The sequence below is a fragment of the Lepisosteus oculatus genome, chromosome 5 (assembly GCF_040954835.1).
Source record: "Lepisosteus oculatus isolate fLepOcu1 chromosome 5, fLepOcu1.hap2, whole genome shotgun sequence".
Classification (NCBI taxonomy): Eukaryota; Metazoa; Chordata; class Actinopteri; order Semionotiformes; family Lepisosteidae; genus Lepisosteus; species Lepisosteus oculatus.
Window position 1 is genome coordinate 45,031,678 of NC_090700.1, and position 16,009 is coordinate 45,047,686.

General features: G+C 35.8%; 1 protein-coding gene across 2 annotated transcripts in view; it reads right to left on the minus strand.

Moving 5' to 3' along the window:
* Positions 1-1,181: 1,181 nt before the first annotated feature.
* Positions 1,182-16,009, minus strand: part of LOC102687007 (WD repeat-containing protein 72) — a 78,119-nt gene continuing 63,291 nt past the window's right edge. For both annotated transcript variants that reach the window (XM_015342887.2, XM_069189768.1), the window contains exons 19-20: positions 8,092-8,196; positions 1,182-2,388 (exon numbers count right to left, since the gene is read on the minus strand). In XM_015342887.2, coding sequence (XP_015198373.2) covers positions 2,345-2,388; positions 8,092-8,196 — 149 coding nt within the window. In that variant the 3' untranslated portion in view covers positions 1,182-2,344. The remainder of the gene's footprint in view (positions 2,389-8,091; positions 8,197-16,009) is intronic.

Sequence of the window (16,009 nt, forward strand, 5' to 3'; positions counted from 1 at the left end):
GACCATTAATAAGTAATAGTAACTTTCAACAGATTAGAGATTGTCTTCGCTCTCCAAGCATATGTGAACATGGATGCTAAGATAATGCATTAACTTTTTTGGATGGCCATGAATAAAATAGTCTTCTTCTAACAATATTAGAAGACAAGCTGATAAGGGGCTTAAGCAGTAAATGAGCATTGGACCCTACATAAAGGGTATGAAAAACCTTTGAAAGCTACAGGCACTGTGCTACTGTGAGCTGAGAGAGCCCAGACCATCAGATCCCATCTTTGGTGGTGCTCAGCCCATTGTGTGCCTCCACTTGGAGAACTCCAGTCTCAGTCAGCTAGCTACATGACCCAGGTTCAAACCCTTGATTAATTAAGCTCCTTTAATTAAGTCTAAGTCAAGCCACTGGCAGCAAGGATGGTTCTATTCTGCAGAATTACATGGCTGTTCTATAGTAGGGGCACTCCAAACCTATCCACTCTTAGTGTAGGGTTTCATTTTAGTCAGTTTGCATCAGAACTTATATTACTGTGAATACAAGAAACTGACATTATCTGATTGCACTTCTCATGTGCATATTCCAATTAAAATGCACGTGAACATACATACAGTATTAAACAGAATTCATTCTGCTTTGTGAATGAGCTTTCAGCATCATTGTTCTCTTAAAATTGCTGTCAGTTTGATGTACAGTGGCAGTGCTCTTAAGAGAAGTACACAGCAGTCCAGAGAACACTCAAGAAATGCGTAGGTGCCTATGCACAGGTGTAGCTGGAGGTGTTCTTGGGGTTGATAGAAGCAGATCTCAATATCTCCTGAGGCCTAGGAAAGTCAGGGAGGAGGGGCAATGGAAACTTGATCCACTGAAGACATGAAAGAAACAGGGCTAAGTACGAGAAAATGCATTTTGCAAATGGGTTACGCAAGGCTTTGCACTTATTGTAATGCCATATTATCTAACGATGACATCAGTCAGTTGAATGTTGCTCTACAGCCAAATGCCTGGGACATTCTTAGTATCATGACATCCACAATGTACACACAGAGACCAGAAACACTGAAAAGGTGAAGAAGAAAGCTGCAGCACACACAAATATGATACATTCATAAATATACACACTATGTGTAGCAGGTGTAAACATGGTTTTACAAACAAATAGGCATATACATGTGTGTATTTTTTGCAGGACCATATTTATTATTGGCAAATAAAAAAAAAGGACAAATACAGAAAAGAAAAATGTAAATATAAATCTCAATATGCACTCATTATATAATATGACTATGATTAATACAAATGTGCAATTCAATGTAATTTGACAAAGTCTGCTGTGAGCACAATAAAACAGCTCCTCCTACCCTGCCAGACAGCTCATATCAGACAGGGAGAGGAATCTGCAAGACTTAAGTACTGCTGCCATCTACATGGCCAGAGGATTGTATATCAAGTCATAGAAAAATACCATGAACACTCATTTATAAGATAAGAAATAAATTTAACCACAAAATGTATTTTTACAATTCCCATCAATTTTAATCAAAAGATGCACAGTATCTTACATTTTTCCATATCTAAATACAGTTGTGTCAAACATTTCTATTGGTACATTTATAGGTCTGGTTTTATTTCAATAAAACTGTTTGTGGATTACTGTATATATTTTATATACTGTATATAACACTCAATTTATCATCTGCAAGTGTTCAGTGTATTCATTAACAACAGAAGATCCAATCACATCACTGTTTAAAATCATTGCTTCGAGATTCCTTTTCTTAGAACAAAACCCACCATCTAATTTTTAGTTAGTAACATCCTTGACAAAAGCTAAAATTCATGATTAACATTTAAACCTGAAATAAAGAGTCCGTTGATGTATTTTTTTTAAATAAACCCAGCCCTAAACATGAGAACTTTATTTTGAAAATATTACCCTAAGGAACAGGAAATGCCCAACAACTGATCACATTAAATTTGGAATTATAAATGATGTAGAAAACTCTTATAATTAGAAATATATTTAGATTTTACATTGTTAGTGGCAAAAATGCTAGGAAATGGGTAAAACTGAAGAAGTGTAGCTAACTCAATACAGTGGCCAAAAAAGAAACACAGACTTTGGGTACTGGTGTACAGCCACTATATCTGTGCTATATATATATATTTGCATACTGTAGGTGCAGTAAAAACCACTTAGGGGCATGTGCTGTGTAATTCTAGATCTACAGAATTGGCACTCAAAAGCAACATATGCATCCCTTAAAGTCAAGGACCTACACCCATAGTTGTACAAACTGCCTCCATAAAAAAACAATGTGGATGGAAGGGTTGGATGGAGTAGTTTTTTTTTCTTCAACACATTTTACAGCAAGGAAACTGTTCTCTACTGAGGCCTCCTGAGACAAAGGGGGGAAAAAGACGAGGAGAATAAGAGGTTAGTGTTTGCCATGCTAATGTTAAACGAATGCCTGCTGATTACAACCTGCAAAAGTAGTCCAGGTGACGGGCCACAGTAATCAGACAAAGAGTTTACAAGTCACAGTAAATGTCAGGGGCTAATGGCAGCAATTGATCACACGCAGGGCAGGAGGCATTTGGGCAAGGTGAGTGGAGCCCACGGGCACCAGAAGGATGGCAAGGTCTAATATAAATTATAAGAATAGATCCTTGGCCCCTTTAAATTTTCTCTTATAATTCAGACGTGTTATTTACTGCAAATCAGGCTGTAGTTCAAGTGCCTTGTGCACTCCCAGAAAGCATGGTGTATTTTAAGACCACTGCTGTGAGGGAGAAAAAAGACCCCCTGCTACAGGACTGGAAGGTTACTGTATCTCAGAGAGCAAAGCACAAAACAAAATCTTTCAAATTATATTCTTGTTTAGACTGATGATATTTTACAGGAAACACCTACAGAGATGATAGATTTCCTTCAGGCTTACCAGGCATAAAATATCCTTAAATAAAAATCTCTTTGAAACACCACAGGCCTTACTTTGAAGAAAGTACAAAGGGAAATTTTCTAAAAGCAATACAACAGCAGGATATATATATATATGGAAAAACCTACAAGCAACTTTGTTGAAGGCAGCAGGATTTCATCTAATGGTCTTAACACCTGAGATTTGGTTTCTCTAAATTGATAATTAGTTTTAATCCTGTCACAAAGTTTAGCTTCCTCCAGAGAAGGTTCGCATGTCTTTAAGTTTCTTGTCATGGACATAACGAGTGTAATTAAGCTTTTAAAATAAAGCAGATGTTGACTGTTACACCAAGCATACTAATTGATATACAGTACATTGCATTAAAAAAATAAAGTCATTTCATGTCTGGTCTATTAAAATATTCTAGAACTCATAAAGTAAAATAAAATAAAAATCATAAATGTTATTTAATCTGGATTGATCATAATTGTAATGAATCAGTAATACTGTACTGTAGTTCAGATATATGTTAGTTTGTTAAAACTAATTTTCATCTATTGTTAAACATGAGATTTTAGTGTACAAAATAATTATAATGTATATATCTTTAATATATGGGCTACATACAGTACAGTAACAGTTAATTACAGAATGGTTTCAAGCAAAGCATGCTATTTTACTACCACTACAAATAATAATAGTAATAAAAATTTAATTTAAATACTGCAGATAGATTTTCCATAATTTAGAAAAATTTGGAGAGTTCCCTTATATCACAAATCAATGACGCTGGCAAGAAGTGCCTTAATATTTTATGAAACCACAATCAACGTCCTGTTTTAACCTCACTTTAATGATTTTGTCAGAGTCATTTAATTTTGATCGCTAATGAATTTTTACACAGGAAAAGTTTATTTAAAGATAAATCCATCAGGCTGAACGTTTTTTTCCCTTAATGCATGTTAATATTAGATATGTTTCTTCAGTAATATGCTGTGTTTCATCCTTCATCATTACTGACCCACAAAGAGACAAAACAAAACCTGCACAAAAAAGTACAGTATGTAGTTTCTAATATATCACATAGAAAAGTAAAAAAGTAAAAGATTCTGCCCTATTTTTTTTTGCATTTGGATTAGCAGCTACAATATGAAGGTTTGAGGCTTCATTCAAGAACAGGGGATTGCAGCCTTCAAATCCAATCTCTCTTTTTTCCCTTCCAGTTACATGCATCCCCACTGTCACTACAGTAAAATTCCTTTTGAACTAAAAGGGTTTGCTATAAGTATCTTAATTTCTTATCATAGAATTTTATCCACACAAAGAAAGATAAATAATTCATGCCAGTGACTCTTTGTTGCGTGTCCCTGCACTGCACAAGAGCTGGAGAGCTGACAGCTGTGTCAGGACAAGCACCAAAGATCTGACATGACAAGTGACTAACAAGTTTCTTTCAGTCTTTACTTGTGGAAGACAATGACACAAAGGTACGAGTGTGTTGCATGGATGAAAAAAAAGAGAAAAAGCAAAACAGATTCTTTTCTCTTTGCCTAAGTATGCGCTATTAGCTAATTTCTAACCAGTAACCTCTGGTCATTTTATACTACCGCCCAGCCTCCTTCCCCCTCCCCCCCTTTATTCCTCACACTTGTTTGGCCATTCACGCCTGTCCGTGGATCAATATGAGGAATTCTTGGAGAAATACGATGTCTCCATGGCAACCAAGCCACAAATTCTCTGTGGATAGCAGTGAGACCAGCAGTAAAACCTCCAGAGGTTTCTACAGACTTGCTGTGCAAGATGAACTAAGATGCAGGACCGGACAAAAAAAAAATAGGGTTTCTGTCTTTTCATTAATGTAACCAGTCGAAGTACTTTTATGTATTTGCTCATCTTATCATTGTTGACTTCTTTTTTACTCTGGATTGTTTGCATGCTGCAAAAAATAATTATTTTAATTAAGATCTAAAAACCTTTGCAAAAATACATCATCAGTCATCAAAAACTGTTGTAAAATGTAGTCAGGCCTCTTCACTATAAATTATTCCAACCTTGGCACAGGCTTCCCATATCCATTTGGTTCACATTCTCCACAAATCCAGTGAGGCTCTTTAAAATTCTCCAGAATATCTGAAATCAAAACCTCAGCTGGGAAGATAACTGTGTAACGAGACGACACTGAATCTTTTGGATGAATTACTTCAGTAGAGAAATACTTGTAGGGGAAATCCTGTTAGATTGTATTCAGATGAAGGCTTTCAAACCTAAGCCTTACGGAAGAAAGCAAATCTGGACAGGTAAAAGGTGCATCCATCACACTGCAGCAGAGATACGAATGCTCAGGCCCTTTGTCGCAATTTCATTTTTTTCTGCACAGTGCAGGGAGCTTTGAAATACTGTACATAAAAATCATTAGGCTGTGTTGTAGGGGGACCTGAGACACTATCTTGCATTATTTAAAAACACGCTGTTGCTTGTTTGAGAAGAAATGAATCGAGACAATGCACGTGAGTAGAGATGGAGAGCAGGACCTCAACTCCCAAGGAGTCTCTGTAAAAAGGAGAGCACAGAAAGATATTTCCTACGTGGTAGGTCCAATCTAAGTTCCGAGATGACCTGAGGGACCTGACACGGATTTGAAACTGCACCCTTTTACTGAAAATTAAATCTTGGCTGCTCTCCTAAGGGAAGGATCAGGGGGACTGTTTGCAGCTGCCCCCTGTCACAGTCAGCCGTGAGATTTGGAAATCTCTTAACTAAGCTGACAGGCTGCAGATAGGATGAATCAAAAATATGATACACGGATCAGCACACAAAGATGCAAGGAGTACTCTGATACCAGAGAAAGGGAGCTCAGAAAATATTAACTGGGAAGGTTTTAAAAAAAAACAAGGCAGGAAAAGAGGAACACTAAGCGTTAACCCTTCCTTTGACCTGATCAAGTCAAGACAACATAAAGAGACCAGAATCCTAACACTCAGAATATACAGACATCAAAATAAACAACTCACTGTTTAATCTCTGCTTCTTACACTATGGCTCATGGTATTACAAAAAGTAAAATAAATCTGTACACTTCCACTTAGTCTGTGTGTCACAGATGGAATTGTTCATGGTTGTGAGGAACTTATTCTTCTGCCTTAATAGACTTAAGAGCCATTTACATTATTACAGATGATATTTTTATCAAACTTATTATTACATAAAATTACTGTTTGTGAAGTAATTAAATACTTAAATGTTATTTTTTACTGTGTATATCATGGTGAGGATAAAAAAAACTACAGGCAATCAGATAATTAAAATAAGACCAATAATTTTTCTTGATCTATACACTTTCAGATGTTCTTGTGTTCAAGATTGTCTCTCACTGGGTGTCTTTTGGTTCTATTTATACTTTCACTTCTCATGAGGCAACAAAGATCAATTTGCATGTTTATATGCAACATACTCTCTATACCCAGGAAAAACACACATTACAGATAGATGATTTTCATAAACAGTCAGGTTAATTCACATTTATATTTTCGATTTAACCCCATTTTATGAAATTTGCTTGAAACTCTTTTCAGTGGATTGATACACATCCAAACATATATTTTCCTTTTGTTGGCAGACCAGTGTTATCCTGTAAAATATATATGAAATGTTCACTTGACTGAGGGTGGTCTAGCATTAAACATGAAATATAGCTGAAGAAATAAAGTATAAATATTGCCATCATTCTGGTGTCGTGCACGAACTTCCATTATAATTTGGTACCAGCTGCTCTTCCAATTTTTTATGAAAAAGTCTGTATTTCAGAAAAATAAATATTTGCATATTTTATGATTCCTCCAAAAATAAAAGATTAAATTAAATATACTGTATTAGCACTTTGTCTGTATTAAAAACCAATGTTTTAACAGTCCACAATAAAAAAGCCAAAGGTACAATATGTTTTTCTTTGGGATTCCCCAGACAAACATAGCTGACCAGTGATAGCACTATAGCATACCATATGATAAGATGTTAAACCAATGTATTTCTTGTACTGTACTAACACTTGGTCCCAATGAATGTTTCAAAGCCTCAACCATAGTCTAACCCCAATGGAGAAAGACTCTCTGTTACTCAGCGGGGAGGCAATACCAGTCTGAGTCAAGCATGCCTGTATAATTCAGTCATGGCAACAGCATTCTGCATTTGATCTCTCCTGAGCATATGTTATTTGCAACCTATGGCTGATTATTAGTCTGTAATGCAAGACGAGTGATATCATATTTCTTGTAGTATCAGAATTAGTCTGTAGTATTGTAGGTACAACACAATACCTCCAAGAAATATAAATATTCCGCATTACTTGATTAAAACTCCACCTATAATTTTCCATCACTGTCACCTTGACTTATTTTAAGCCTAAAACTGTGGCATTTTTCGATATCTACAATACATTGTTTCCAATGAATGAATCATAGATATACTGTACAATATAGGCGCCAATTAAAAACCATGTTTAAGCATCCTCCATTCCATTCATTTATAATACCAGTCTGGAGTATAATTCAGTCATGGCCACAGCACAGCAAAAGTTCTGCTTTTGATCTTTCCAATATGCTATTTCCAGTCCACTAAAATGCACTTAATGCCTATTTAATTTAAAATTTTAATGTGTACAAATGTCTTCAGACAGAAGGATGCAAAACAATATTAAGTACTGCAAGCTACCTTTTAAATTGATGGATTTTTTTACACCCACATTTTCACTGGGGCCCTGTGAAAGATATCATTTTCCACTAGAATTTACACATGATGAACTAGAAATATGTGAAATTAATCAGATTTGATAGGCATTGCCACCATTAAAAATGACGTCTGATTTAAATATCATGCATGTCTAACATATTTTAAAAAATCTTGCAGAGAGATCACGTTGACCTCAAGAATGTGTGTTAAGAACTCCACCTGAAGAATCTCTTTCCATTGTACCCATTTCATTAGAAAACAGTAACCAGTATGACCACTACCTTTACCAAAATTTCACACTTTACTCTGTTGCAAACTACAAACATGTGACAGCTCTGCACTCTGACCCCAGCTCTGTGACCATTAATTTACTCTGCAACTGCTTCTGCAGGCCTAAAGCTTCTGTCATATTTGTCACAATAACTTTTGTGACTGTCTTTAAATGACTCTCACCTGTACTGTCAGAGTCCTCAAAGATACATCCGTCAGACACTTCCTCCTGTGCTTGGCCCTTCGCCAAGCCTGAGCCACTGTCATGCTTGACCAGGCCGACTGGAGCTGTGAAGAATCAGGAGACAAAAACCTTTGTAAAATATGCGCTTCCAAAAAGAAGCCTGCCCCTCTTTCTCTGCCTTTCTCTCTATCTTTTTTCTCTTTCCAAGCCTATCCAGTCCCGAGGAAATACCTTGTAAGCTCACATAATAAATTGAAATAAACTAGATCCTTTAAGTGTTTATTGGCAGATGCACAATTAATTAAAAAATCTATACTGGCAGCTTCATCTGGGGAGAAGCGAGATCAAGGTGTTGTCAGGAAAGCAAAGCTCCTTAAACTAGATTCCTCCATTTGGGGTCAAGTGCTTACATTATCATGAGGTAGATGCAAACCCATCTTATTCAAATCATATACAGTATGGGGTTGTGTCTCTGGGAAGTATGATTCCATAAAAAGCACAAAAACTATTGTAGTTCTTAATTTTTTTAAATTTTAGATTAAGAAATGTTGCTTCAATAAAGGCACAGAGTTTGAAAGATATATTTTTTAAGTTTTTCTTAGTTGAAGAGATTACCTTTCAGTAAAATATCAAATATTGACAGACAGCTGTTTTGTGCAAGCTGGTAACATATTCTTCTGTGTTCATGTCAGCTATCAAACATTATTTCCACAGCATAACTGACTGTCCTCAAAATAGAGTCCACACAGGCAGTCAATATTTAAAGCCAGTCTGTACTCTCCAGTAACTGCACATCATTTTTTAAAAATCATTTTTAAATCTATTTAAAATTGTATCTTTATAATAAAGAATGCTAAAGATAAAATTCCAGTATAAAATGCTACAGCATTGCATTGCACATATTTTTCATGAAGGGGAGGTCACATTTTAGGAGCAGTTGCACATATGAATTACACTTACAGTAAAGGCAAAATATACTAACATTGTAATTACAGGCCGTGAATTTGATGGAGTTCGGTGACCTGTTGTTTACAGAGCATGTTGTTAAGTACATGCTCAAGCCTAGCATGGAAATTACATTAAAAAAACTGAGAGTAACAACAGCATGCAGTATTTTTATGTTTCACAGGATCATCTTTTCAAGCAGACACAAGGTTTCCAGATGGCAGAAGACTTTTCAGATAGCAAGCAAGTTAGCCATGGATGTGGTTCAACAGTGACACAAAGATTGACTGGTTCACACTAATTTACTCCACACAGATTCCATTTATATCTCCGAAGGTCCCCTGGTAACAGCTTATAATGGTGTATCCTAGGATGCCTGCCCACATGAGGTTCTTTTTCCTTTTCTTTTTTCTAACAGCAACCAGGCTTGATGAATCTAAACCCAGAAACCAGTTCACAGATTGAAGACTATGAGCAATCAGAACACATCAACCTATACAGCTGGGACTTGCTAGCTTGCTTGGCTGGCTCAAGCAGTTACCCACTCACAGCGCTAGGCTTTCTGCTGGGCTTGTGTCAGTAGGACATCCTGCTGTACCAGCCAATAAACACCTGACCTTATGGACAAAGCTGTTAATTTATTGTGCTTTACAACATGACTGTTGGACGCTTGTGGAAAGAAAAACAAGAAACCTTCAATAGAAACTGAAAAATGTTCACGTTGTTCAGTAAAAAATAAATAGTGCTATGATAGCTGTTTCAGATTTTCTGAGAATAACCGTCCATTATTATTCTTTCAGAAATAGTCAAATGAAATAAAAAAATATCACCACCACAGCATAAACACTTCATAATACTATATAATGATCACATAGGTATTTAGATTCTTGAACTCAACTTGTAGTGGAAGCACCAGCAATTACAGACGCACGTCTTTTTGGGTAAGTGTCGACCAGACTTACACACTCACATGCTGCAATAATTACACCTTTGCAGATTTGCTCAAGCCCTCTAAGATTACATGGGGCTTGCTTAAGAATAGCCGATTTTGAGTTTTTTCACAGATTCAAGACTTTGAGTGAGTCATTCAAGGACATTCACTTGCTTATTCTTATGCCACACCAACAGAGCCCTGGTCTTTTTGCTTTGAATCATTGTTCTGCTAAAAGGTGAATTTTGGTCAGATTATAAGGTCTGAAGATTTGCCAGTACCTACTCCATCCTTGTTCTCACCAGTTTTGACAAAGCTTCCCAGTCCCTGCTGATGAGAAGCCAAACTATAATATACTGCTGCCACCACCATGCCTGACCATGCAGCAGAGTTCTGACAGAGTGATGCACTACTGTATATAGGGTGTGTGTCAGATGTAATACTTTGCATTTAGACCAAAAAGTTACAATTTTGGCTTGTCTGGTCACAAAACCCTTTTCTATATGATAACAATATCACATATGATGCTTTGTTGCAAACCCAGGGGTTCAGCTTTTCTTTTTGACTAGGATATTTCTGACCAAAGGACATTTTTTCCCCTCTCAGCCACTTTGACAGGTATATTTATTCTGAAATCATAAGGTCCACTATTGTACATAGGCAGAACCCATTTAACTAAATTTTTGGTTAGTAAAGGTGATTTTGTGAATCAAAATTATTATATTTTTTGTCATAGCAAAGGGATTGGAAACCTATCTAATAATGGCTATTCATTTTTTTCACATTAATTATGTATTTTCTTCTTTCGTTATGTTTTTGCTTTGAATGTATGGAGTAGGTTGTGCATGTAACAAATATTAATTTCTACTTCAAAGTGTCACGAGTGCAAGCTTTAAAGCAACAAAATATGAAAACCGCGCAAGGAAGAAATCTGAATACTCTGGCAAAGAAACAGTTTTGTATACTGTATGTAATTCTATCCATAATATACTGTATATCTTTGAATGAGCTTTATGCAGTCAAACGTTCCTTCAGTGTTTAATCGTTTGTATGACACACACACAAAAAACTGTGAAAGGTACACAAAATATATATATTACTACTAAGAAACAAAATCAAAAGCAATCAAACTTTTCAGAATATATTATAAAACTGCATCTAGATCACAAATTGGTAATAACACGTACTAAGTAGAAAAATTTAAAAGGTACTGTACATGATAGACATTTAAAACATGCACGTTTTCGTAAATCTATCAGATGGACCATGCTATCACTTTTCCACTTTAACATATAAAGAAGGTGGTTTTCAATTATTTAACGGAACCTGTAACATTAGCCTTGGTAGAAAAATGTATCCCGGAAGCGATAAGTACTTTTAGTGCTTATGAGGTTAAAGTGTGTGTCGCAGCCTGAGCCGAAAAAAAACTCAGATAAGTGTTTCAGAATTAGACACAGCATGATCAGGTTGTCTGTCTGCCATTGTGAGATTTGCAAAACAGCCTGCATCATCATCTTATAAGCTTTAAGCAAGGATACTCAAGCACCTACCAATCCAATTAACCTTACTTAACTATAAGGAAGGCCCAAGTGAGCCCAATTACCTAATTTTTAATCAAAATCAACACAATAGCACATTACATAGCCGTCTAATCCCACGCTCTTGAGCCTACTGGACATGTGTCCTGTTCCTGAGGAGGTCAAGGACAGATCACTTAAGGCTTCTGCCATATTTGTCCTAAATTTGAAGCCATTATTCTCTATAGTGTTTCTGGTAATCCTAAAATCCTAAATCTATGGTGTGATTTTCAGTCTATGACTTCATCTGTGTCCTCAGGGGATCTTTTTTCTAGCTGAACACGTATGATCTAAAAGACAAACTAAGGTATGTAGTTCCCTCATAGTCCCCTAGTAAAACAGGTTAAAAGATGATCATTTGTTAGGAAAAATAAACATATAGTATTCTGATACAAATTCTATATTTATATTGTTCTTTGGTGGTACAAGAGACACAAATATATAAAGCAATCCTGGTGTGTATCAAAGGCAGAATATATTTTGAATGTTAGGTGATTGAATTAACCTTTTAATTTTTTATTTATTTAACTTTTTTTTAATCTGCCCTCTCGATTTTGTTTATTTAGATCAAGACTTTTTATTGTAAGAATTACATAGCCCTGATTTACACCACCCATGTCTTGCCCTAATTTAGGTTGTAACATTTTCTATTTTTTTATGTTTGAAATGACCATGTCTGTTCCAGGCACAGGAGAAAGTGGAAATTGCAATTACATTCTTCCTTAGACAGACTAGCCGCAACTTAAGAATAGTACACCTTGTTGACAGCAACAAATTATTACACTTGCCTCAGATATATTAAGTTTGTCAGCTCTTGAACACAACTGGCTGCAGAACAGCTTTTTGTGTTCTTGCCTGGGCTAGGAAAATTCTATTGAGATTGTACCGTTCCTTGAAATAGTCCTTGAATGTCATTAGGCAAGGAAACAGTTGTAGTCCATGGCTGTGTAGCTTCTGCGTGAAGTCCTAATTTAACAGAAAAGACAGAAAAAAGCTCTGATGGTCTCCACCCTTGCCTCTGTCACTGGATTATAAAGAAATGTTAAAGAAAAATAATACTTGAGATAAACTATTGTTTTTTTAAAGAAAAATAATGAAAAGAAAAATAATACTTAAGATAACATGAAAAAGAAGTTATAAATAATCTACTGCATCTCTTGCTTACAGTTCTCAGTAATACTAGCCTATTCATTGGGAACTTTTAATAGTGTGTCTGCCATTATTCCTGCAAATCTTCTACTCTATTTGTTTTAATGAAAGGTAATACAAGTCAAAGAATATAGTTTTTGTAAGTTTAAAGAAGAGAACAGACTTATACCCGGTTACACAGATCATGGGACATATTTTTTTGGGGACAAATTACAAGCAACCATAACTGAAATCTGTCACTAAAATGAAAAGAAAATATCTATCAGGTTTGCTAAATGCTCATTAATTCTGCCAGAGCAGCAATACTATTCCACATGCTATTATTACAGGACATTTATTAAATCATAACACAATGACTATTCATCATCCTCAGTGTCAGAAAGCACATGGTCACTAGTTCTTATAACCTGCTTCAGGGTCGACGCCACACTGACCTTTGGCCTCTTGTCATTTCTGAGGCTCCAGTGGCTCAGCTTTTACAATGCCCAACTGCTCCCACAATTAACAGTGCCTACAAAATCAAGGCTATTTCTATAGACTGAAATATTTCAAAGCCGTTTATTATTAATAATTTTTATTGCTGTTGTTGGGAATAAAATGTCACATACTGTATGGAAGCGCAGATATAATGGAAAATGGTGGAACTGTTGAATTGTATAGTTTTTATATTTTTTTGTTCTTTTGTTATCCAAGGTCCTTAAGAAATTCATCATGACCATTATATACACTTTCAGCCCCATTACTCTTTTGAGTAGGACTTCCCCATGCAATAGCTGTGAATTTCCAAATCTCTGCTGTTTGTGAGTGAAACCAGACAGCAATAATCAATACTAGCTTGCATTTGGACAACTTCTTTAAGCCATGGCTTTCCTTAATCATAATCATAGAAAATGTAATTAATTGTTACATAAAATAAACAAAATCTGCAGAGTGCTAGAAATTATTTTTTTAAAGGTCAAAAGAATATTTAATGAGACATTCTTAGTATCTGTTCTTTAACCATACTGTAAAATAAAAATTTCTCAAACCATCACAACGGCCAGTGAGGGATCAACAGCCGCCTCCTTCACCTCTTTCCACCAATATCACTCTTTTTCCTTAATACAAAACAGTCAAAGTATCTTTAACTGTCTCCAGGGAGGCAATCCTTGGACTAGTTTACAATGTTAAAAAAGGTAATGTGATTTTTCTGGCCTTTATGCTATCTTTTTTGTGTGCATTACAAGCATAATCTCTATTGCTCTTTTCTTTGTCATACATGTACCTAGTGAAAAATGAACTTGCCCAGACTACTTTTTTTCTATTACATTACACCCACATAATCTAGAGGGAATAACATTCCAGCATTTAAAGGAAACAAAAGCTTTAAAGATGCATTCTATGTAGACGATAAAGTATTAAGTCTGTTGGCATAAAATATGGTTTTAGAAATGACCTTCTACATTTCTTGAAAAAGATTCTTATTATCCTAGCGAGCTTCTGTAAATCAGCTTTTTGTTCAGTAGAGTATTCTTGAAAATACAGTGTTATATTCTTTCACCAAATGGAAATTTGGGACCGTTAACAATGTTTCAACATTTTTGGATGCATCTTCTTTTCAAGTAAGCAGCCTTGCGTAAAATAGTAGTGCTACTTTAATTGAAAAAAAGAGACGGAAGTAAAAAGTATAAAATTCAGAAAATATCTGCAAAAGGGCAGTGAGAGGACAAAGGAGAAGAGAGCTAGCGATATCATCTGGACTGACTATAAAAATTCTGCCTAAAGATCAGGGTTACCCCTGACCTAGCTAGAAAAAAGGTCAGAGAGCAATTCTGAATAATAAATGAGACCTGCTAACCTTGTGACCCAAATTGAGAAGGGTCAGCAGCGACCCTTTCCACCAGATGCTGAAGCCAGATACAGCAGGGCAATTCTGGGAACTAATGAGTTTCCTAATGCAGTTTCTAGATATGAAATACAAGCACATTATATCTGCCATATACCTAGAAGTTTATTATCAGTTATTCTACTTTGCATTTTATTATTTTCATTACCTTTAACTTTTTTAATAAAACAACGTTGATACTTGGAATTATAAAAAAAAAACACTGCAATGCCTTTCATCTGATTTTATAATTGCCATTAAAACCATTCTGATTGTTCTGTTTCATTTACTAATATAGACACCCTGCACTGCAGTTGCTATTGAATTGGGTTTTCCCCTTTTTTGAAAATGTGGAGAAACAGTCAAGGCCTTAAATATGGACTGAGCCTCTTTTTAAGTCTGGAATTCTTAGATCAAACCACCAGATCGTACAAAATGACTAACAGAGATTTCTGTTCATTGAATCAAGTCTTATCTACCTCAACCTTGAAAATTTCAGTGTGCCCTAGAGAATTTGAGTTTGCCACAAAGAGACTGAATTGCACACTTGGCACACATGGTACTGTAGTCTTTGCAGGGACACCATGTGGTGAATTGGTCTGAAGGCCTTCTCCTCAGCCAAGGCCTCACTTTGCCTGACACTGATCTTTTTCAACTCATTGATTCAACATGCCCTAAAAATAAACCGAGCAGTAAAGGATAACTAAAGCTAACTTGGATTGGAATTCCTAACAATTCATTAGTAATGATGTAATATGATTTACTAAGGTCCCAGAGAGAAAAAAGCATCAAATATATATTAGCTCTAAATTACACAATCTAACTTTTGCTTATTATGTATATTCTTTTCACTAGTATCTCAAATATAATGTGTGATGATTACATATTGGTAAGATATAACATTGCGTAATTAAGAAATAATTATTTCTTAAACGGTGTGTGCTTTTAATTATGACCATTACAGTCCTGATGAAACAAACAATTCCACCTTCTTTGTGCTTAAATGAAGCATAGCCTGCTTGCTGGCGCCACGAATATGCACACACAGAAGGGAAACTGTTCGTTAATCGATAAGAGAATAATGAGAAAAGGAATAATGGAGCTTATTGCATGCAAAATCATGTGATAAAAATTAATTTACTTATCCTGGATACCCTTGTGAAAACCCAAAGCTCTCAGTGCCTGTGTCAGAAATGTAGCCCAATCCTAAGGCAGCACAGGAGCACATATTACATATATCACCATCCCATAGACAAGTTATTGAGCTGTCTGTGAAAAACACAGCCAAGTAGGGATGCTTTCAACTGAAGAACACTGTATGAGGACCTGATTGATGCAAAGCTGTCTGATAGCCTTCTCCAGAATGCAGAGCAGGTACCCAAGGTCTCTGTGATGATCTCTGACCACAGATGAACAGCTACTTTATTACAACACAGCCAGGGCTTGAAACA